General features: G+C 45.4%; 1 protein-coding gene across 1 annotated transcript; it reads left to right on the top strand.

Moving 5' to 3' along the window:
- Window positions 1–18,472: 18,472 nt before the first annotated feature.
- Window positions 18,473–18,877, top strand: LOC123401214 (60S ribosomal protein L27-2-like; the record flags this gene model as incomplete). The annotated part of the gene is made up of 1 exon (XM_045094954.1): window positions 18,473–18,877. A coding segment is annotated over exon 1 (405 nt), but the record flags the coding sequence as incomplete, so codon positions are not given.
- Window positions 18,878–23,275: the final 4,398 nt, after the last annotated feature.

Below are 23,275 nucleotides of genomic sequence, written 5' to 3'. Positions count from 1 at the left end.
ATAAATAGTTATTACAACTCAAACAAATAGTTTATCGTTCAGTACAACAAATACAATAAACACAACCAATAGTTCATGAACAATACAATACAAATAATGCAATCAAATCATGCTCTTTGTCATCCATGCCATGCCCACCACTCTTCAATCAGATCCTTCTGAAGATCATTGTGCGTTGCGGGACGCCAAATGGCATGATAGGAGGCAACAAAACGGGCTACCCTTTCAGCCCTCCGTCGCACTCGCACGGGATGTTCCAAGAGCTCATACTGTGAGTAGTCTAAATCTTGACCACGCTCATTCTCGATGATCATGTTGTGCATGATCACACAAGCGTGCATGATGTACCAAAGCATTTTTTGATCCCAAAATCTAGCCGGTCCTCTCACAATAGCAAATTGGGCTTGCAAAATCCCAAATGCTCTCTCCACATCTTTTCTAGCAGCCGCCTGAGCATTGTGGAAATCAAGATTTTTCTTACCTTCTGGCTTTTTCAACGGCTTCACGAAGGTTTGCCACTTTGGATAGATGCCATCCGCTAGATAATAGCCATAGTTGTACGTATGGCTATTTGCTACAAACTGCACCGGTGGTAACTCACCATTCGCAATCTTATTCATCAGCAGTGACCGGTTGACAACATTGATGTCATTCAAAGATCCAGGCATTTCAAAGAATGCATGCCAAATCCAAGTCTCCTGATCGGCCACCGCTTCAAGGATTATAGTGAAACCCTTTTTTTGGCCGTGGAATTGTCCATGCCATGCCTTTGGACAATTCTTCCAACTCCAATGCATGCAATCTATTGAGCCAAGCATGTCAGGAAAGCCGCGAGATTTGTTCATCGCCAATAGCCTTGCGGCGTCTTCAGCAGTGGGAGATCTCAAATACTCCTCGCCAAACACTTGCACAATTCCCACTGCAAAGCGCTTGACACACATGATGGCTTGGCTCTCACCCATAGCCAAGTGATCATCAACTAGATCGGCCGGGATACCGTATGCCAACATACGCAAAGCGGCTGTCACCTTCAGAAAGGTGCTATGCCCGAGCTCTCCGGCGGCATTCCTCCTTTGCTGGAAAAACCGGTCATGGCTCGCTAGTTTCTCTGCAATGCGCTTGAACAAGTCTGTGCTCATCCTAAACCGGCGACGAAAATACGACTCCGGGTATGTGGGATTCTCCACGAAATAGTTCTTCATCAATCTGTTATGGGCATCAATCCTATCTCTCCAAATTTTATCCCGACCCATAACCGAACCACCGTGCTTCGGTTTTTTATTGATATGCATAGCTATGATCATTGCAAGATCCTCCTCCTCTTCCATATCAAATTCTTCTTCGGAAGAATCATACGACGAACTCATTTACAATGTTCAATACTATACTATCAAAACTACAATTCAAAACATGCATCAAATTCATAGTTTGGAGCAATACATACCTTGTAGGCGTTTCGTCGAACACCTTGCGGGAGCGGCGCGGCAGCGAGCCCTCGGGCGCTGTTCCTCGGACGTCGGAGGCACGCGAGGAGGGAGTGGGGCGGAAGCGCGGCGGCGCGGGGAGGCCGGGGAAGCGCCTGGAACGGTCGCCGGGGGGCGCGGCGCGGCGGCCGCAGCGGAGACAGACCAGGGAAGCGCTTGAGTGGTCGCCGGCGGGCGCGGGCGGCGACGGCGGCGCGGGGATAGGCCGGGGAAGCGCTGAACGGTCGCCGGGGGCGCGAGCGGCGGCGGCGGCGCGGTCGGACGGGGGCGGCGGCGCGGTCGCAAGAGTGGAGGAGGGAGCGAGCGAGCGCGGAAGAGAGCAGTGGCGAGCGCGGGAGAGTCGCGCGCGCGCGAGCCGGCGCAGCAAATAACGGGCGCGGGATTGCGTTTCGGCCAGCGCGCTGAATTGAAAATGGCGCGCGCGCCGTTTTTGCGCGTTCGCTGGAGCTGCCCGCCGCGTCGCGCGCGCGCTAAAACTGTCTTTTTTACGGCGCGGCGCTTGTATAACGCGGCTGTTGGAGATGCTGTGAGGTGCCTCCTCAGCTGCACTAGCCTCTGTGTTGTGCGGCTGGTGACTTCGTATCAGTATTATGCTTTTGCCCTGCCGTGCAGGAGACCTTATTACTGTTTGTTGGTCGACGGCCCCAGGAGACTCTGAATTAATAGCACGCTAGTCTCCACTTTGCCTGAGACCGAGCATGCCCTGTCATGTAATACCACGCCACACCATCCACGACACTGCATTTCTTCCTTTCTTTTTTGGTTATGTATAAGAAAAAGCTTGGCCCCGGCCTAATAACTAGTTAAAGAAACTTAACATGGTTTAATTTCGTTACAGTGCGGGGAAAAGAGACACCTTCATTTGATGCCTGCTTGTTGCTTGCCGAGTCCAAATGGTCTGCCTCTCACTATTATGAATCCTAGATTGTTGCATAAGAAATCTTCTATGACGCTGAAAGATACTACTGTATATCAATGCAGTAAATCAGATGACAAGACTTCTGAAGAAGTGAACAGCAGACACGAGATCAAAGAACTGCGTTTGTGGTGCAGTGGTGCTATACATGAATTATGCCAGTTTCGAGTGGTGTGGCTATTGGTGCAGTAGTATCCTGTTTCCATACAGTCCAGCAGCCTGAACTTCAAACTAGGCGGCGCGCCACTGCTCAGCCATGAAAGAGACGAGGAACGATGTGGTGCACTATCCAAAAGCAAAATCAAAAGTCGAGAGGGGGGAGGCAAAAGGGGGGTCCCTCGAAAAATCGAAACCCGGCGTTCAAAATGGAAACGGATCCCTATCCGCATCGCATCGCAGCACATGGACATGGACATGGTGGATGAGTGTAACTGTCAACTCCTCTTGTCGCAAGTGTCAAACTAATTTAAAAGCCAATGCGCTCGCTTTCACAGGCCCCGGCCCCGGCCCATCCGTCTGCTTTTTTGCGCATCGAGACGGCGCCCGAAGACAATGGGTTCGCTCGAAATGGCCAAAGGACAAGCCGAATGCCCGAATGGGAACAGATCGTAGAGCCTGCTCGAGTGTCCACACCATGGAAAAGATGCAAGAGAGTTCGTGCTTCTTTCTCTGCAATATTATTTCCTTGTCATCTCAAAGAACAAAGTCCCTTGTTGCCAGAGATATGGTGTTCAAGACGTAACGCTGACCACTGGTTTCTATCCGGTATTTTTTTTTGCATGTTAGAGCATCTACAGCCATGCATGATAAATACGGCCCCTCAAACGCCTCGCGGACGCATGACAAATACGGCCCCTCATATCTATACAAACGCATGCATCGCTACGTAGAACAAGAGATCAACATTTTACATCGGATCGGATTGCTTCGTCGAACAAAACGATCATAATTCATCAAGTTCATCGGCAAATTCATAATAGAAACTTAAGAATTATTAAAATGTACACAACACGGGAAAGGGCAGAGGAAATCACCATTTTCCTCGCTGTTCCCTTCCCCTTTCGGTCGTCCACGCAGTTGTGTCCATCCTCCGTGTAGGCGTCAATGTGCGATGGAGCGTCGTCATCGTCATCGAAGCCGGAGGTGGAGTCGTCACTGTCGTCGCCGTCATCCTCATCGAAGTTGCATCGCATGCCGGACATCCTGCGTAGTAGGCGGGCCTACTCCTTGGCGTGGCGGGCTGCTGCCTTCGCTGCCTTGAGCTCCAATAACTGGATGGCTAGTTAGAGCGCGTCGGCATTCTTGTAGCGAAGGCGACGTGTGGTACGTTCATTTTACATCATGTTTTGTTACTGTTATCTATAGTGTTTTATGCATTTTACCACTTGGTGGAGTAATTCTAATGTCTTTTCTCTCATAATATGCAAGGTTTACATCAAGTCGGAGAATACTGGCAGATGGAATTCTGGACCTGGAAAAGCTACGTCAGAGATACCTATTCTGTACATGTGCAATTGGGCTGAAAATTTACGGAGATTTATTTTATAATAAATAAAAATTACTCAAACAAAGAAGTGCCGGAGCGGGGCCACCAAGCGGCCACTAGACACTAGGGCGCGCTAGGAACCCCTAGCGCGGCCTGATGTCTAGTGGGCCACCTAGCCCACCTGTGGCACCCATCTTCTGGTATATATTCTCGTTCGACCTAAAAAAATTAAGGAGAGGACTTTTGGGATGAAGCGTCGCCGTCTCGAGGCGGAACCTGGGCAGGAGCACTTTTGCCCTCCGGTGGAGCAATTCCGTCAGAGGAACACCCCCCCCCCCGAGGGGGAAATCGAGGTCATCGTCATCACCAACAACCCTCTCATCTTTGAGAGGTCAATCTTCATCAACATCTTCACCAGCAACATCTCCTATCAAAACCCTAGTTTATCTCTTGTACTCAATCTTGTACCGGAACCTTAGATTAGTACCTCAGGTGTGTCTAGTAGTGTTAACTACATCTTGTAGTTGATGCTTTATGGTTTACTTGGCGGAAGATCATATGTTCTGATCCATTATGTTATTCAATACCTCTCTGATCATAAACATGTTTATCACTTGTGAGTAGTTGCTTTTGTTCTTGAGGCCACGGGAGAAATCTGTTGGAAATATGCCCTAGAGGCAATAATAAAATGGTTATTATCATATTTCCTTGTTCATGATAATCGTCTATCGTTCATGCTATAATTGTATTAACAGGAAACAGTAATACATGTGTGAATGAATAGATCACAATGTGTCCCTAGCAAGCCTCTAGTCAGCTAGCTCGTTAGTCAATAGATGATCATGGTTTCCTGATCATGGACATTGGATGTCATTGATAACGGGATCACATCATTGGGAGAATGATGTGGTGGACAAGACCCAATCCTAAGCCTAGCACTAGATCGTATTGTTCGTATGCTAATGCTTTTCTAATGTCAAGTATCTTTTCCTTCGACCGTGAGATTGTGCAACTCCCGGATACCGTAGGAGTGCTTTGGGTGTATCAAACGTCACAACGTAACTGGGTGACTATAAAGGTTCACTACGGGTACCTCCGAAAGTGTCTGTTGGGTTGGCACGAATCGAGATCGGGATTTGTCACTCCGTGTGACGGAGAGGTATCTCTGGGCCCACTCGGTAGAACATCATCATGAGCTCAATGTGACTAAGGAGTTAGTCACACGATGACGTGCTACAGAACGAGTAAAGAGACTTACCGGTAACGAGATTGAACAAGGTATAGGTATACCGACGATCGAATCTCGGGCAAGTTCTATACCGACAGACAAAGGGAATCGTATACGGGATTGATTGAATCCTTGACATCGTGGTTCATCCGATGAGATCATCGTGGAGCTAGTGGAAGCCACCATGGGTATCCAGACCCCGCTGATGGTTATTGGCCAGAGAGGTGTCTCGGTCATGTCTGCCTGTCTCCCGAACCCGTAGGGTCTACACACTTAAGGTTCGATGACGCTAGGGTTATAGGGAATTGTTATACGAGATTACCGAAAGTTGTTCGGAGTCCCGGATGAGATCCCGGACGTCGCGAGGAGCTCCGGAATGGTCCGGAGGTAAAGATTGATATATAGGACGGATGGTTTCGGACACCGGAAGTGTTTCGGGCATCACCGGTAACGTACCGGGACCACCGGGGACCACCGAAGGGGGGCTGCGACCCCAAGAGGTAAGATGGGCTAAGTGGGGGTGGGAACCAGCCCCTAGTTGGGCTGGTGCGCCTCCCCACTCAGCCCATGGCGCAGGGGAAAGAAAAAGAGGGGGGGAACCCTAACTCAGGTGGGCCTTAGGCCCACCAAAGGGGTGCGCCACACCTCCTCCCCATCTGGCCGCCACAAACCCCATCTGGGAGGGCTGCCGCACCCCCTAGGGTGGGAACCCTAGGGGTGGCACCCCCTCTCCCCTTCCCCTATATATAGTGGGCACTTTTGGCCTTTGGAGGACACAGTTTTCTCTCTCCCTCGGCGCAGCCCTGCACTTCTTCCTCCTCCTCTCTGCCGGCGCTTGGCGAAGCCCTGCCGGGAGACCTCGTCTCTCCACCAACACCACGCCGTCGTGTTGCTGGTCCTCTTCCCCAACCTCTCCCTCCTCCTTGCTGGATCAAGGTGCGGGAGACGTCACCGGGCTGCACGTGTGTTGAACGCGGAGGTGCCGTTGTTCGGCACTAGATCGGAATCGCTGCGAGTACGACTCCATCAACCGCGTTCTAGCAACGCTTCCACTTAGCGATCTTCAAAGGTACGAAGATGCTCTTACCCCTCTCTCGTTGCTGGTCTCTCCATAGGAAGATCTGAACATGCGTAGGAAAATTTTGAATTTATGCTACGTAACCCAACAGTGGTATCAGAGCCAGGTTTTCTATGCGTAGATTCTATGCACGAGTGGAACACAAAAGTTGTGGGCGATGGTTTGTCAATTTGCTTGCCGTTACTAGTCTTATTCTTTTCCGGCGGTATTGTGGGATGAAGCGGCCCGGACCGACCTTACACGTACGCTTACGTGAGACTGGTTCCACCGACAGACATGCACATCGTGCATAAAGGTGGCTAGCGGGTGTCTGTCTCTCCTACTCTAGTCGGATTGGATTTGATGAAAAGGGTCCTTATGAAGGGTAAATAGCTTTGGCATATCATCGTTGTGGCTGTCACGTAGGTAAGAAGGCGTTCTTGCTAGAAACCCAAATCAGCCACGTAAAACTTGCAACAACAATTAGAGGACGTCTAACTTGTTTTTGCAGGGTTTGACATGTGATGTGATATGGCCAAAGTTGTGATGTTGCATGTATGATGTATGAGATGATCATGTTATTGTAATAGGTTTCACGACTTGCATGTCGATGAGTATGACAACCGGCAGGAGCCATAGGAGTTGTCTTAATTTATTGTATGAGATGCAACGCCATGTGCTTGCTACTTTTACTTCATTGCTAACGGTTAGCCATAGTAGTAGTGATAGTAGTAGTTGGCGTGACGACTTCACGGAGACACGATGATGGAGATCATGATGATGGAGATCATGGTGTCACGCCGGTGACGATGATGATCATGCGATGCCTGAAGATGGAGATCGAATGAGCAAAGATGATAATGGCCATATCATGTCACTATATGATTGCATTGTGATGTTTATCATGTTTTACATCTTATTGCTTAGAACGACGGTAGCATAATAAGATGATCCCTCCTAAAATTTCGAGAACGTATTCCCCTAAGTGTGCACCGTTGCGAAGGTTCGTTGTCTCGAAGCACCACGTGATGATCGGGTGTGATAGATTCTAACGTTCGCATACAACGGGTGTAAGCCAGATTTACACACGCGAAACACTTAGGTTGACTCGACGAGCTTAGCATGTACAGACATGACCTCGAATACAAGAGACCGAAAGGTCGAACATGATTCGTATGGTTGAATACGATCAGCATGAAGTTGCTCACCATGGTGACTAGTCCGTCTCATGTGATGATCGGACACGGGTTAGTCAACATGGATCATGTATCACTTAGATGACTAGAGGGATGTCGATTTAAGTGGGAGTTCATACTTAATTTGATTAAATGAACTTAATTGTCATGAACTTAGTCTAAAAGTTGTCTTTATAAATATTGTAGATGTCCAACGTCAACCTCAACTTCAACGCATTCCTAGAGAAAAACAAGCTGAAAGATGATGGTAGCAACTATGCGGACTGGGTTCGCAACCTGAAGCTCATCCTTGAAGCAGCTAAAAAGGCTTATGTCCTTAATGCGCCGCTAGGTGACCCTCCCGCTCCCGCAACAGCCCAGGACGTTCTAAACGTCTGGCAAGCGCGGAGTGATGACTACTCTCTGGTCAGGTGTGGCATGTTATACAGTTTAGAAACGGGGCTCCAAAGACGTTTTGAGCAACACGGGGCATATGAGATGTTCCAAGAGCTGAAGCTAGTTTTTCAAGCTCATGCCCGTGTCGAGAGATATGAAGTCTCCGACAAGTTCTTCAGCTGTAAGATGGAGGAGAACAGTTCTGTCAGTGAGCACATACTCAAAATGTCTGGGTTACACGGTCGTCTGACTTCACTCGGAGTCGAACTTCCGGATGATGCTATCATTGACAGAATCCTCCAGTCTCTCCCACCAAGCTACAAAGGCTTTGTGCTTAACTACAACATGCAAGGGATGGAGAAAACCATTCCCGAGTTGTACTCGATGCTCAAGTCTGCAGAAGTAGAAATCAAGAAGGAGCATCAAGTGTTGATGGTCAACAAGACCACTAGTTTCAAGAAAGGCAGGGGTAAGAAGAACTTCAAGAAAGACGGCAAAGCTGTTGCCGTGCCCGGTAAACCAGATGCCGGGAAGAAGAAAAAGAACGGACCCAAGCCTGAGACTGAGTGCTTCTACTGCAAGGGAAAAGGTCACTGGAAGCGGAACTGCCCCAAATACTTAGCGGACAAGAAGGCCGACAACGTTAAAGGTATATATGATATACATGTTATTGATGTGTACCTTACCAGCGCTCGTAGTAGCTCCTGGGTATTTGATACCGGTGCTGTTGCTCACATTTGCAACTCAAAGCAGGAACTGCGGAATAAGCGGAGACTGGCCAAGGACGAGGTGACGATGCGCGTCGGGAATGGTTCAAAGGTCGATGTGATCGCCGTCGGCACGCTACCTCTACATCTACCGTCGGGATTAGTTTTAAACCTTAATAATTGTTATTTAGTACCAGCTTTAAGCATGAACATTGTATCAGGGTCTTGCTTAATGCGAGACGGCTACTCATTTAAGTCAGAGAATAATGGTTGTTCTATTTATATGAGTGATATGTTTTATGGTCATGCTCCGCTGGTGAATGGTTTATTCTTGATGAATCTCGATCGTGATGTTACACATATTCATAGTGTGAGTACCAGAAGATGCAAAGTTGATAATGATAGTCCCACATACTTGTGGCACTGCCGCCTTGGTCATATCGGCGTTAAGCGCATGAAGAAGCTCCATACTGATGGACTGCTAGAGTCTCTTGACTTTGAATCATTTGACACATGCGAACCGTGGCTCATGGGCAAGATGACTAAGACTCCATTCTCAGGAATAATGGAGAGAGCCACCGACTTATTGGAAATAATACATACTGATGTGTGTGGTCCAATGAACGTTGAAGCTCGCGGTGGTTATCGTTATGTTCTCACTCTCACCGATGATTTGAGTAGGTATGGGTATATCTACTTGATGAAACACAAATATGAGACGTTTGAAAAGTTCAAGGAATTTCAGAGTGAGGTTGAGAATCAACGTGACAGAAAGATTAAATGTCTACGATCTGATCGTGGAGGAGAATATTTGAGTCACGAGTTTGGCACACACCTAAGGAAGTGTGGAATTGTCTCACAACTGACGCCGCCTGGCACACCGCAGCGCAACGGAGTGTCTGAACGTCGTAATCGCACTTTATTAGATATGGTACGATCTATGATGTCTCTCACCGACTTACCGCTATCATTTTGGGGTTACGCATTAGAAACTGCAGCATTCACTTTAAATAGGGCACCGTCTAAATCCGTTGAGACGACACCGTATGAACTGTGGTTTGGCAAGAAACCTAAGTTGTCGTTTCTTAAAGTTTGGGGCTGCGATGCTTATGTGAAGAAACTTCAACCAGAAAAGCTCGAACCCAAAGCGGAGAAATGCGTATTCATAGGATACCCTAAGGAAACTATTGGGTATACCTTCTATCTTAGATCCGAAGGTAAAACCTTTGTTGCCAAGAACGGATCCTTTCTAGAGAAAGAGTTTCTCTCGAAAGAAGTAAGTGGGAGGAAGGTAGAACTTGATGAGGTAATTACACCCCCTCCCGAACAGGAAAGTAGCGCAGTGCAAGAAGTTGTTCCTGTGGTGCCTACACCGACTGAAGAAGAAGTTAATGATGATGATCATGAAGCTTCGGATCAAGTTACTACTGAACCGCGAAGGTCCACAAGGGTACGCTCCGCACCAGAATGGTACGGCAACCCTGTGATGGAAATCATGTTGTTAGACAATGGTGAACCTTCGAACTATGAAGAAGCGATGGCGGGCCCGGATTCCAACAAATGGCTTGAGGCCATGAAATCCGAGATAGGATCCATGTATGAGAACAAAGTATGGACTTTGGTGGACTTGCCCGATGACCGGCGAGCCATAGAAAATAAATGGATCTTCAAGAAGAAGACTGATGCGAACGGTAATGTAACCGTTTACAAAGCTCGACTTGTCGCAAAGGGTTTTCGACAAATTCAAGGAGTTGACTACGATGAGACTTTCTCACCCGTAGCGAAGCTGAAATCAGTCCGAATCATGTTAGCAATTGCCGCCTTTTATGATTATGAAATTTGGCAAATGGACGTCAAAACAGCATTCCTTAACGGGAATCTTAAGGAAGAGTTGTATATGATGCAACCAGAAGGTTTTGTCGATCCTAAAGGTGCTAACAAAGTATGCAAGCTCCAGCGCTCCATCTATGGGCTGGTGCAAGCATCTCGGAGTTGGAACATTCGCTTTAATGAGGTGATTAAAGCGTTTGGGTTCATACGGGTTTACGGAGAAGCCTGTCTGTACAAGAAAGTGAGTGGGAGCTCTGTAGCTTTCCTCGTACTATATGTGGATGACATATTATTGATGGGGAATGATATAGAGATGTTGGAGAGCATAAAAGCCTATTTGAACAAGAGTTTTTCAATGAAGGACCTTGGAGAAGCTGCATACATATTAGGCATCAAGATCTATAGAGATAGATCGAGACGCCTCATAGGTCTTTCGCAAAGTACATACCTTGACAAGATACTGAAAAAGTTCAATATGGAAAACTCAAAGAAAGGGTTCTTGCCAGTTTTGCAAGGTATGAGATTGAGTAAGACTCAGTCGCCGACCACGGCAGCAGATAGAGAGAAGATGAGTTATGTCCCCTACGCTTCAGCCGTGGGCTCTCTAATGTATGCCATGCTGTGTACCAGACCTGATATAAACCTTGCTATAAGCTTGGTAGGGAGGTACCAAAGTAATCCCGGTGCAGAACACTGGACAGCGGTCAAGAATATCCTTAAGTACCTGAAAAGGACTAAGGAAATGTTTCTCGTTTATGGAGGTGACGAAGAGCTCGTCGTAAAGGGTTACGTCGATGCTAGCTTCGGCACAGATCCGGATGACTCTAAGTCACAAACCGGATACGTATATGTGTTGAATGGTGGGGCAGTGAGCTGGTGCAGCAGCAAGCAAGAAGTCGTGGCAGCATCTACATGTGAAGCGGAGTACATAGCTGCTTCAGAAGCGGCTCATGAAGGAATTTGGATGAAGGAGCTCATCACCGACCTTGGAGTGGTTCCAAGCGCGTCGGGTCCTATGACACTCTTCTGTGACAACACTGGAGCCATTGCCATAGCCAAGGAGCCCAGGTTTCACCGGAAGACGAAGCACATCAAGCGCCGCTACAACTCCATCCAGGACCATGTCCAAACTGGAGTGATAGATATTTGTAAAGTACACACGGATCTGACTATTGCAGACCCGTTGACTAAACCTCTTCCACGAGCAAAACATGATCAACACCATGATGCTATGGGTGTTCGATACATCACAATGTAACTAGATTATTGACTCTAGTGCAAGTGGGAGACTGTTGAAAATATGCCCTAGAGGCAATAATAAAATGGTTATTATCATATTTCCTTGTTCATGATAATCGTCTATCGTTCATGCTATAATTGTATTAACAGGAAACAGTAATACATGTGTGAATGAATAGATCACAATGTGTCCCTAGCAAGCCTCTAGTTAGCTAGCTCGTTAGTCAATAGATGATCATGGTTTCCTGATCATGGACATTGGATGTCATTGATAACGGGATCACATCATTGGGAGAATGATGTGGTGGACAAGACCCAATCCTAAGCCTAGCACTAGATCGTATTGTTCGTATGCTAATGCTTTTCTAATGTCAAGTATCTTTTCCTTCGACCGTGAGATTGTGCAACTCCCGGATACCGTAGGAGTGCTTTGGGTGTATCAAACGTCACAACGTAACTGGGTGACTATAAAGGTTCACTACGGGTACCTCCGAAAGTGTCTGTTGGGTTGGCACGAATCGAGATCGGGATTTGTCACTCCGTGTGACGGAGAGGTATCTCTGGGCCCACTCGGTAGAACATCATCATGAGCTCAATGTGACTAAGGAGTTAGTCACACGATGACGTGCTACGGAACGAGTAAAGAGACTTACCGGTAACGAGATTGAACAAGGTATAGGTATACCGACGATCGAATCTCGGGCAAGTTCTATACCGGCAGACAAAGGGAATCGTATACGGGATTGATTGAATCCTTGACATCGTGGTTCATCCGATGAGATCATCGTGGAGCTAGTGGGAGCCACCATGGGTATCCAGACCCCGCTGATGGTTATTGGCCAGAGAGGTGTCTCGGTCATGTCTGCCTGTCTCCCGAACCCGTAGGGTCTACACACTTAAGGTTCGATGACGCTAGGGTTATAGGGAATTGTTATACGAGATTACCGAAAGTTGTTCGGAGTCCCGGATGAGATCCCGGACGTCACGAGGAGCTCCGGAATGGTCCGGAGGTAAAGATTGATATATAGGACGGATGGTTTCGGACACCGGAAGTGTTTCGGGCATCACCGGTAACGTACCGGGACCACCGGGACCACCGGAGGTGGTCCCGGGGGACCACCGAAGGGGGGCTGCGACCCCAAGAGGTAAGATGGGCTAAGTGGGGGTGGGAACCAGCCCCTAGTTGGGCTGGTGCGCCTCCCCACTCAGCCCATGGCGCAGGGGAAAGAAAAAGAGGGGGGAACCCTAACTCAGGTGGGCCTTAGGCCCACCAGAGGGGTGCGCCACCCCTCCTCCCCATCTGGCCGCCACAAACCCCATCTGGGAGGGCTGCCGCACCCCCTAGGGTGGGAACCCTAGGGGTGGCACCCCCTCTCCCCTTCCCCTATATATAGTGGGCACTTTTGGCCTTTGGAGGACACAGTTTTCTCTCTCCCTCGGCGCAGCCCTGCACTTCTTCCTCCTCCTCTCTGCCGGCGCTTGGCGAAGCCCTGCTGGGAGACCTCGTCTCTCCACCAACACCACGCCGTCGTGTTGCTGGTCCTCTTCCCCAACCTCTCCCTCCTCCTTGCTGGATCAAGGTGCGGGAGACGTCACCGGGCTGCACGTGTGTTGAACGCGGAGGTGCCGTTGTTCGGCACTAGATCGGAATCGCTGCGAGTACGACTCCATCAACCGCATTCTAGCAACGCTTCCGCTTAGCGATCTTCAAAGGTACAAAGATGCTCTTACCCCTCTCTCGTTGCTGGTCTCTCCATAGGAAGATCTGAACATGCGTAGGAAAATTTTGAATTTATGCTACGTAACCCAACAAAATCATGTTGCAAGTAGTCATATGAAGTTAATATTCGTTTGATAGTTTGATGATATAAATATTGTGATTCCCTTAGTGGTGTTATGTGAACGTCAACTACATAACACTTCACCATATTTTGGGCCTAAGGGAATGCATTGTGGAGTAGTAATTAGAGGGTGGGTTGCGAGAGTGACACAAACTTAAACCCCAATCTATGCACTACTTCGTAAGGGGCTGATTTGGATCCCTATGTTTACTGCTATGGTTAAAATTTATTCCTAGTACTTTTTTCATAGTTGCGGATGCTTGTGGGAGGGTTAATCATAAGTGAGAGGTTTGTTCACGTAAGTACAACACCCAAGCACCGGTCCACCCACATATCAAATTATCAAAATACCGAACGTGAATTAACCCAACATGACAAAAGTGACTAGATGAAATTCCCGTGTGCCCTCAAGAACGATTCGCCTATTATAAGAAATTGTTCTAGCATATCATTTGCCACAAAAGGATTGGGCTATATTAATGGACCTATTGTTACTATTGCTAATTTTCACTTGTTACAATTATCTTGCTATCAAATAACTTGTCACCACTATTCCAGTGCTTGCAGAAATTACCTTACTGAAAACCGCTTGTCATTTCCTTCCGCTCCTCCTGGGGGTTCGACACTCTTACTTATCGAAAGGACTACGATTGACCCCCTATATTTGTGGGTCATCAAGACTCTTTTCTGGCGCCGTTGCTGGGGAGTGAAGCGCCTTTGGTAAGGGAAAATTTATATACTGTTACTTGTCACTATGAAAAGTAATACTTTGAGGGGCTTGTTCGGGGTATCTTCACCTTGACCGGAAACAATAAGAGTTGTCCCTCAACCTGCTGCACCTACTGAAAATGTTTCCTATGAAATTCCTTCGGGTATGATAGAGAAATTTCTAGCTAATCCTTATGCAAGATATGGAACAAAACATCTTGATATGCACCTAATCTACGTCGATGAAGTTTGTGGATTATTTAAGCTTGCAGGTTTATCCGGAGATTAAGTCAAGAAGAAGGTTTTCCCTTTATCTTTGGAGGGGAAAGCATTGACATGGTATAGGCTATGTGATGATACAGGATCTTGAAACTAGAGTCGATTGCAATTGGAGTTTCACCGAAAAAATTATCATATGCATCTTGTTCATCGTGATCGCAATTTTATCTATAATTTTTGGCCTCGTGAAGGAGAAAGTGTCACTCTAGCTTGGGGAGGCTGAAGTCAATGTTATATTCATGCCCCAATCATGATCTCTCGAGATAAATTATGGTTCATAATTTTTATGCTCGGCTTTCTCGTAATGATCAAACCATGCTAGATACTTCTTTCTTTGGTTCTTTTATGAAGAAGACTATTGAATTCAGGTGGGATCTTTTGAAAAGAATTAAACGCAACTCTGAAGATTGGGAGCTTGGCGAAGGTAAAGAGTTAGGTATAAAACCTAAGTTTGATTGTGTTAAATCTTTTATGAATACCGATGCTTTCAATGATTTTAGCACTAAGTGTGGACTTGACTCTGAGATAGTAGCCTCATTTTGTGAAACCATTGCTACTCATGTTGACCTCCCTAGAGAGAAGTGGTTTAAATAACATCCACCTATTAAAGAAAAAAATGAAGAACCAATCAAAGTTGAAGTTGAAACTATTATTTACAATGTTGACCCAGTTGTGCCTAATACTTACATTGAGAAACCACATTTTCCTGTTAGGATAAAGGAACATGCTAAAGTTTCAACTCTGGCTAATAAAAGTTATGTTAGAACAACCAAACCCTCCGAGCAAATTAAGGTAGAACCTATTACCGCTATGGTTAAAGATCTCTTGGTAGACAATATTGATGGGCATGTTATTTACTTCTGTAATGAAGCCGCTAGAATTGCCAACCTGATACTAAAGAGAAGAATAGACCTGTTGTTGGCATGCCTCTCGTTTCAGTCAAAATAGGAGATCATTGCTATCATGGTTTATGTAATATGGGTGCTAGTGTTAGTGCTATCACTTTTACCTTATATCAAGAAATTATGCATGAGATAGCACCCGCTGGGATAGAAGACATAAATGTTACTATTAAACTTGCTAATAGAGACACCATCACACCACTTAGGATTGTTAGAGATGTTGAAGTCGTGTGTGGGAAAGTAAAATACCCTACTTATTTTTCTAGTACTGGCTCACCACAAGATAATTTTTGTCCCATAATATTTGGTAGTCCCTTCTTGAACACTGCCAATGCTCAAAAAGATTGCAAAAAGGAAAGTGTCACTGTTAATTTTGGTGGTACGTCTCATAAATTTCATTTCTACAAGTTTAGTGAACAACTCCATGATAAAGAATTGCCTAGTAAAGATGAATTAATTGGTGTTGCTTCTATTGCCATTCCTCCTACGGATTCATCAGATCAATATTTTTCAGACCATGAAAATGATATGCATATGCATGAAAGAAATGAAATAAATAATATGTTCTTTGAGCAAAAACATATACTTAAACACAACTTGCATGTTGAAACTCTAGGAGGTACTCCTCCACCCAAAGGTGATCCTGTGTTTGAAATAAAGAAATTACCCGACACTTTGAAATATGCTTATCTTGATGAAAAGAAGATATATCCTGTTATTATTAGTGCTAACCTTACAAAGCATGAAGAAGAAAGATTATTAAAAACTTTAAGGAAGCACCAAGTTGCTATTGGGTATACTCTTGATGAGCTTAAGGGCATTAGCCCCACTCTCTGTCAGCACAAGATTTATATGGAACCAGATGCTAAACCCGTTGTTGATCACCAATGAAGACTTATTCCCAAAATGAAATAAGTGTTGAGAAATGAAACATTAAAGATTTTGGAAGCATGTATAATTTATCCCATAGCTGATAGTAGATGGGTAAGTTACGTTCATTATGTCCCTAAGAAAGGAGGTATCACTGTTGTTCCTAACGATAAAAGGAACTGATTCCACAAAGAATTGTGACTCGCTATAGAATGGTAATTGATTTTAGGAAATTAAACAAAGCTACTAGAAAAGATCATTGTCCTTTACCATTCATAGACCAAATGCTAGAAAGATTATCGAAGCACACATATTTTTGCTTTCTACATGGTTATTCTGGTTTCTCTAAAATACCTGTGTCACAACCTGATCAAGATAAAACCACCTTTACTTGTCCTTTTGGAACCTATGCTTATGGATGTATGCCTTTTGGACCATGCAGTGCACCTGCTAACTTTCAAAGATGTATAACTGCTATATTCTCTGATTTTTGTGAAAAGATTTTTGAGGTATTCATGGATGATTTTTCCGTTTGCGGAACTTCTTTTGATGATTTCTTAACCAAACTTGACCGAGTTTTGCAGAGATGTGAGCAAACTAACCTTGTCTTGAATTAGGAGAAGTGACGCTTTATGGTGAATGAAGGTATTGTCTTGGGTCATAAAATTTCTGATCGGGGTATTGAATGTGGATAAGGCTAAAGTTGATGCAATTGAGAAGATGCCATGACCAGAAGATATTAAAGGTATCCCTAGTTTCCTTGGTCATGTTGGTTTCTATATAAGGTGGATCAAAGACTTCTCTAAAATTTCTAGGCCTCTTACTAATTTATTACAAAAGAATGTTCCTTTCGTTTTTGATGATGATTGTGTAGAAGCCTTCGAAACACTTAAGCAAGCCATAACTTCTGCACCTATTGTATAACCACCTGATTGGAACTTGCCTTTTGAATGTGTGATGCTAGAGATTATGACGTACCACCTCCGTGGGGGCAGCTCCCTCGGCACCGATAATGGCTCAGGCGACCGCCACCAAAGAAGCTACGGGTCAACGATGAGACCCGGATTCCTCACCAAGGTGCCCCCCCCCCGGAAGGTAGCACCTCCCAGTGCCAGCCCGGTGGAGCCCAGTCCCGGACATGGCGCCTATCAAGCAGGCTCTTGCTGACCACTCGACGACGAGGATGCGGGCTGGGCATCGTCGACGTCGAGACAAATTCCTCTGAGAAAATTTTCTTATTGTTTAATGTTTTACTTTCTAGTTATCATTTATACAATAATCATCTCATTGGAATTTAGCTAGCGCCCACTACCTATTTTTCTCAACATGCAAGTATGACACCAAATATACAATAATCAAACACAATATATATATTTTGCAAATATTTCCACAACAACATTCGGGGCTTGAGCAAATATTTTGCAAATATACAAGAATCATATCCTAGCAAGAACCCTAGGCATGGGGATGTCTCACCAAAGGTTTGGGTCGGTGTCGGGGTCGAGGTCGTCGACGGGCTCGGGGCAGGGGCGGCGACGACAACGGGATCGGGGCAGCGACGGGCTCGGGGCGGGGGCGGCGACGATGACGGGCTCGGGGCGAGGGCGGCGACGGCGACGGGCTCGGGGGCGACGACGACTTCGGGATCGGGGGCGGCAACGACGACGGGCTCGGGGCGGGGGCGGCGGCGACGACAGGTGTGGGGGCGGCGACGATGACGGGCTCGGGGCGGTGGCGGCGACGGCGACAGGCTCGAGGGCGGCGACGACGACGAGCTCGGAGGCGGGGACGATGACGAGCTCGGGGACGACGGCGAGGAGAAGGAGGAATGGATCGGCAACGGTGGCGCGGGGCAAATGGGAGAGGTTGGGGAAAATTCGATAACTACCGCCTTATATGCGAAAACCTGTTGTCCCGGTTTAAGGTACAAACCGGGACCAATGCTGCCCTTTTGTCCCGGTTGGATCCACAAACCGGGACTAAAGGTCAATTTTCAGCAGCCTAACGGGAGGGAAGAAGAGACCGTTAGTCCCGGTTTGTTCCGCAAACCGACACTAAAGCGAGTCTTTGGTCCCAGTTTGTTTCACCAACCGACACGAAAGGATGTCTTTGGTCCTAGTTGATGCCACAAACCGACACGAATGGCCTGTGCCTGCCACGGCCGAGGTGCTTGGTGAAGAACCACAAAAATCAAGATCTATTCTTCACATGATTCGGTGAAACCCTAGCGCTGCCAATCCAATATAATCTGCTTCCCACCCATGCCGCCAGCTTTCCCCCGCCCACAACCTCCAACCCCTCCCCCAACCCGAAACCCACCGACGGCGGCGCAGCGCGAGGAGAGGAGAAGGGAGATGATGAAGTTCCTGAAGCCGGGCAAGGCGGTGATCCTGTTGCAGGGCAGGTACACCGGGAAGAATACGGTGATCGTGTGCGTGTTCGAGGATGGCACCCGCGACCGCCTCTACGAACACTGCCTGGTCGCGGGCCTGGCCAAATACCCAAAGAAAGTGATCCGCAAGGACTCGTCCAAGAAGACGGCCAAGAAGTCCCGTGTCAAGGTCTTCCTCAAGCTCGTCAACTTCACCCACCTCATGCCCACCCGCTACACCCTCGACATCGACCTCAAGGAGGTGGTCTCCGGCGCCCCTGACTCCCTCACCACCAAGGACAAGAAGCTCACCGCCGCCAAGTCCGCGAAGGACAAGCTCGAGGAGAGGTTCAAGACCGGCAAGAAGAGGTGGTTCTTCACCAAGATCTATTCTTCACATGATTCGACATGATTCCACATGATTCGACATGATTCAAGAAATTCCAACAAGATCTATTCTTCACATGATTCAACATGATTCCACATGATTCAAGAAATTCCAACAAGATTTATTCTTCACGCGATTCGACATGATTCAAGAAATGCCAACAAGATCTATGTTTCACATGATTCGACATGATTCAAGAAATTCCAACAAGATCTATTCTTGAGATGATTCGACATGATTCGACATGATTCAAGAAATTCCAACAAGATCTATTCTTCACATGATTCGACACAATTCGACATGATTTCACATGATTCGATATGATTCAAGAAATTCCAACAAGATTTATTCTTTACATAATTAAAGAAATGCCAACAAGATCTATTCTTTACATGATTCGACATGATTCAAGAAATTCCAACAAGATCTATTATTCACATGATTCGACACATTAAACATAACATCTCATATAGATCCACACTAAAAAGAGAGTCTTCATGGGAAAACAGGACATCTTAAGCACTTATTTGAAATCTAGACTTTTTGTGTGTTCAAAATGAACTATTCAAGGCCACATCATCAATTTTCAACACTTTCTGACTTCATTTGGAATTTTTCAAGATTTTATTGATTTTTTGGAGCTAAATGACCCAGAAATTGGAAAGCACTACAAATGAACTCTTAATAGGTTGAAAGTTGGCATGGTATCATCATTTCACCCACATAGCATGTGCTAAAAAGTTGAGAGGGTTGCCGCAAAAACTGGATGCACTTCGTGTACAAATAGGACAATCTCTTTCGAAGTATGGGGATTTCATACGAAAACTCATCTCTTACAAAAGGCATTTCATTTTTTCGAACTTATTTGAACTCCAGACTTTTTGTGTGTTTAAAATGAACCATTCAAGGCCACATCATCAATTTTCAACACTTTCTGACTTCATTTGGTATTTTTCATGCTTTTTACTGATTTTTCGGAGCTAAATGACCCAGAAATTGGAAAGCACTACAAATGAACTTTTAATAGGTTGAAAGTTGGCATGGTATCATCATTTCACCCACATAGCATGTGCTAAAAAGTTGAGAGGGTTGTCGCAAAAACGGGATGCACTTCGTGTACAAATCGGACAATCTCTTTCGAAGTATGGGGGTTTCATAGGAAAACTCATCTCTTACAGAAGACATTTCATTTTTTCGAACTTATTTCATTTTTCCACATGGGTGCGTGTATTAAAAACCATTACAACATATCATGAATAGAGAAGTGACCAAATTAATAGAAATTCATCATTACATTAAAGCCAAAGTACAACAATGACGAAAATAAATACATAACGTTCTTAAATAGTTCTCATTATTGAACAACATATAGCTCTCTAGAGCATCTAATTAGAACATACATTGAAACTATTAAATTTAAATACAACAACAAATGCGATCATAACCGTAACTAAGGTACAAATTGATCCAACGGCATAATGATACCAAGCCTCGGTATGAATGTCATATTTTCTAATGTTATTAATCTTCAAGTGCATTGCATTCATCTTGATCTTGTGATCGTCACGCACATCGGCAACATCCAACTCCAATATCATCTTTTCCTCTTCAACTCTTTCTAATTTTTCTTTCAAGTAATTGTTTTCTTTTTCGACCAAATTTAACTTCTCGGCAAGAATTTGTATGTCGGTTCAAATTTCCGGTTTACATACCTCCTAGATTAAAAACTCTATGTCACGTTGGTCGGCATAATTGTCATAAAAACTAAATAAAATAAATAGTTATGAAATATAATATATACCACATCCGAATCATAGACAGGACGAGGGCCGACGGAGGCGGATACCAAAACCATCGCACTATACAATAACAAACACTAATAGAAGTAAGAAAATTACACAAGTATCTATCTAAATCATACAAGTAAGAACTTTTTTCTTTTAGAAAGAGTATAAGAAGAACAGACTAACCATGATGGTGCCGATGCCGAGATAGGCGCGGGCGATCGACGGCGGTGAGGACAGGGACGGGACACGGACGGACCGCCAAAGCTACACAAAACTAGAGAAAAATGGAGCTTGGACAAGGAGCTTCGAGAGGAGAAAGCTTAAGTGTGGCTTGGGCATTTCATCGAACACCTCATGTGCATAGGAGGTTAGATAGAGCACCACAAAGCTCTCCCACGGCCGACCAAAAAAAACAGAGCAGTGCACTGCTCTGCTCGCGGTCGGGTGGTATATATAGGTCAAGCATTGGTCCCGGTTTGTGGACGAAACCAGGAGTGAATGACAACATTTGGTCTTGGTTCCAGCGAAAAACCGGGACCAATTGTTGTGGGCCAGAAGCGAGGCACATTCGTCCCGGTTCGTGTCTGGAACCGGGACCAAAGGGGCGAGACGAACCGGAACCAATGGCCCACGAGGCCCGGCCGGCGCCCTGGCCTCACGAACCGGGACCGATGCCCCCATGGGTCCCGGTTCGTAAGTGAACCGGGACTAATGGTATTTCATCAAGTGGACCAAAGCCCTCTTTTCTACTAGTAACTATAGTGACCCTAATTCATGAACAACCGTTCCCTTATTGCAAGAATAACCGTCCCTTTGCAACCTTTCATGAAAAGCGCTCTCCCGAGTATAACTGTGCATTAACAAGCTGCATATAACAATCTTTTGTATCACATATTATTTAAAAATATCTGTATAAAACTATACACTGCATAAATATATTACTTCATAGTCTTATAAATAGCACCACTGCCGTAGAAGACTGAAAATAACAACAAGCTCCTCATCACACTCTTTAAAGGTTACGAACATCAAATTGTTTACTTCAATAGAAGATGTCCGAAGAAAATTATTGAAGCCTTCCTTCTTGAACACCATTCTATCATCCAAGCCAATAAAATAGGAACAAGGAATGCTCATATCTATATCATCAACTTGAGAATCGAAAGTAACTTCAAGAGTTAAAGTACAGTCCTAAGAATTGACAAAAATTCCTTCAAACTCCTCACAACCATGCTCAGAATAACCTGACCAAAACATCAAGGTATATGTTGTTCTGTTTACAAATTTAGAAGACTATACTATAAAGCAAATAACAAATAGATAAACAGTAGCCAAAAACAAAAGCTCACCATATGTTGACCATTCACATTCATGAAAGTAATCATATGAACAAAAGGAAAACACAATATGTAGTTGTCATCAAAGAGTTGTCGCGGCATGAAAAACATTTGCCGGTAATTCAAATTGACACCACGACTGTAAAAACAACTATCAACAAGTTCTCTATCAGATTCACTCAGATCCTCAAGCGCTACAAAAAATAAATTTAAAATGTTTAGGAGAACAACAAAACATATCATGTGAAACAAAATTTAAAATTCTTTAAAAACAAACCTTACCAACAGAGGGTAAAGGGAACAACATATCACCACCACGATGAAAATCAACACCAAGCATAGTTCCATAGTGCTCAAGCATAATAGTTATAATGTCACGATGACGAAGACCATAATCATTCACGAGTCCCTCCGAGAAAGTACCATGAAATGTACTGCTCACCCGACCATGGCTAAACAGAACACCATATAAGTCACCATCACTGCTGTGAAGAGTAAGATCCATATCTTTGTCCACCCTCCGAATAGCTAAAGCCCTACACTGCTCAATGTACCGAGCAAGATGTGATCTAGCACTGCACCGAATATACTACAAGAGCAGACGCCGATCCAGCATATAAACAAAACATTAGAATAATTTCCATCCAAAACAACATCAACCATATGTAACAACCAGATAAACAAGACAAAGAATCTTACAACATGCCTCTAACAATGCCAATCCAGCACCACAGTGAACACAGACGCACAAGAATCAAACGAGGGGCAATGGCCACCTGACGTCCGACAAAAGGGGCAAGCCATTACCTACAAAGAAACCATGACCACTAAGAACTGATTCCACAACCGAGTTGAAAGTTGACATCTGATCGTATTGGGAGCCCCACCCGTAATTACCTCATAAATCTCCATTACCCGAAAATATAATGGGTAAAAAGAAAACATGAAACAGGGAACCAACGGAGAAACGCAATTACCGCCCCACAAGTTAGAGAGAGAGACACGACGATGCAATCACCCGGGGGCGACGACGACAACGGGCAGACCACGGCGCCACGATGGAAAAGGGAAACAAAGAAAAACCACTAATAGATCTGAAGAAACATATCAAAACAATATCACAAAATCTAAATTGTTTGAAGACTAAAGTGTAATAGAGAAAATCAGAAAATAGAAACCAGAAACCGAAAATAACGGGACTGCTCCTCCGCTCGACAAGTGAGCGTGTTTGAAAAGTCTTTAACACTTCCATAATACGACACTTGTCACGCGTG

Source organism: Hordeum vulgare, chromosome 1H (genome assembly GCF_904849725.1).
Source record: "Hordeum vulgare subsp. vulgare chromosome 1H, MorexV3_pseudomolecules_assembly, whole genome shotgun sequence".
Taxonomy (NCBI): domain Eukaryota; kingdom Viridiplantae; phylum Streptophyta; class Magnoliopsida; order Poales; family Poaceae; genus Hordeum; species Hordeum vulgare.
This window is presented reverse-complemented; position numbering and strand designations above follow the sequence as displayed.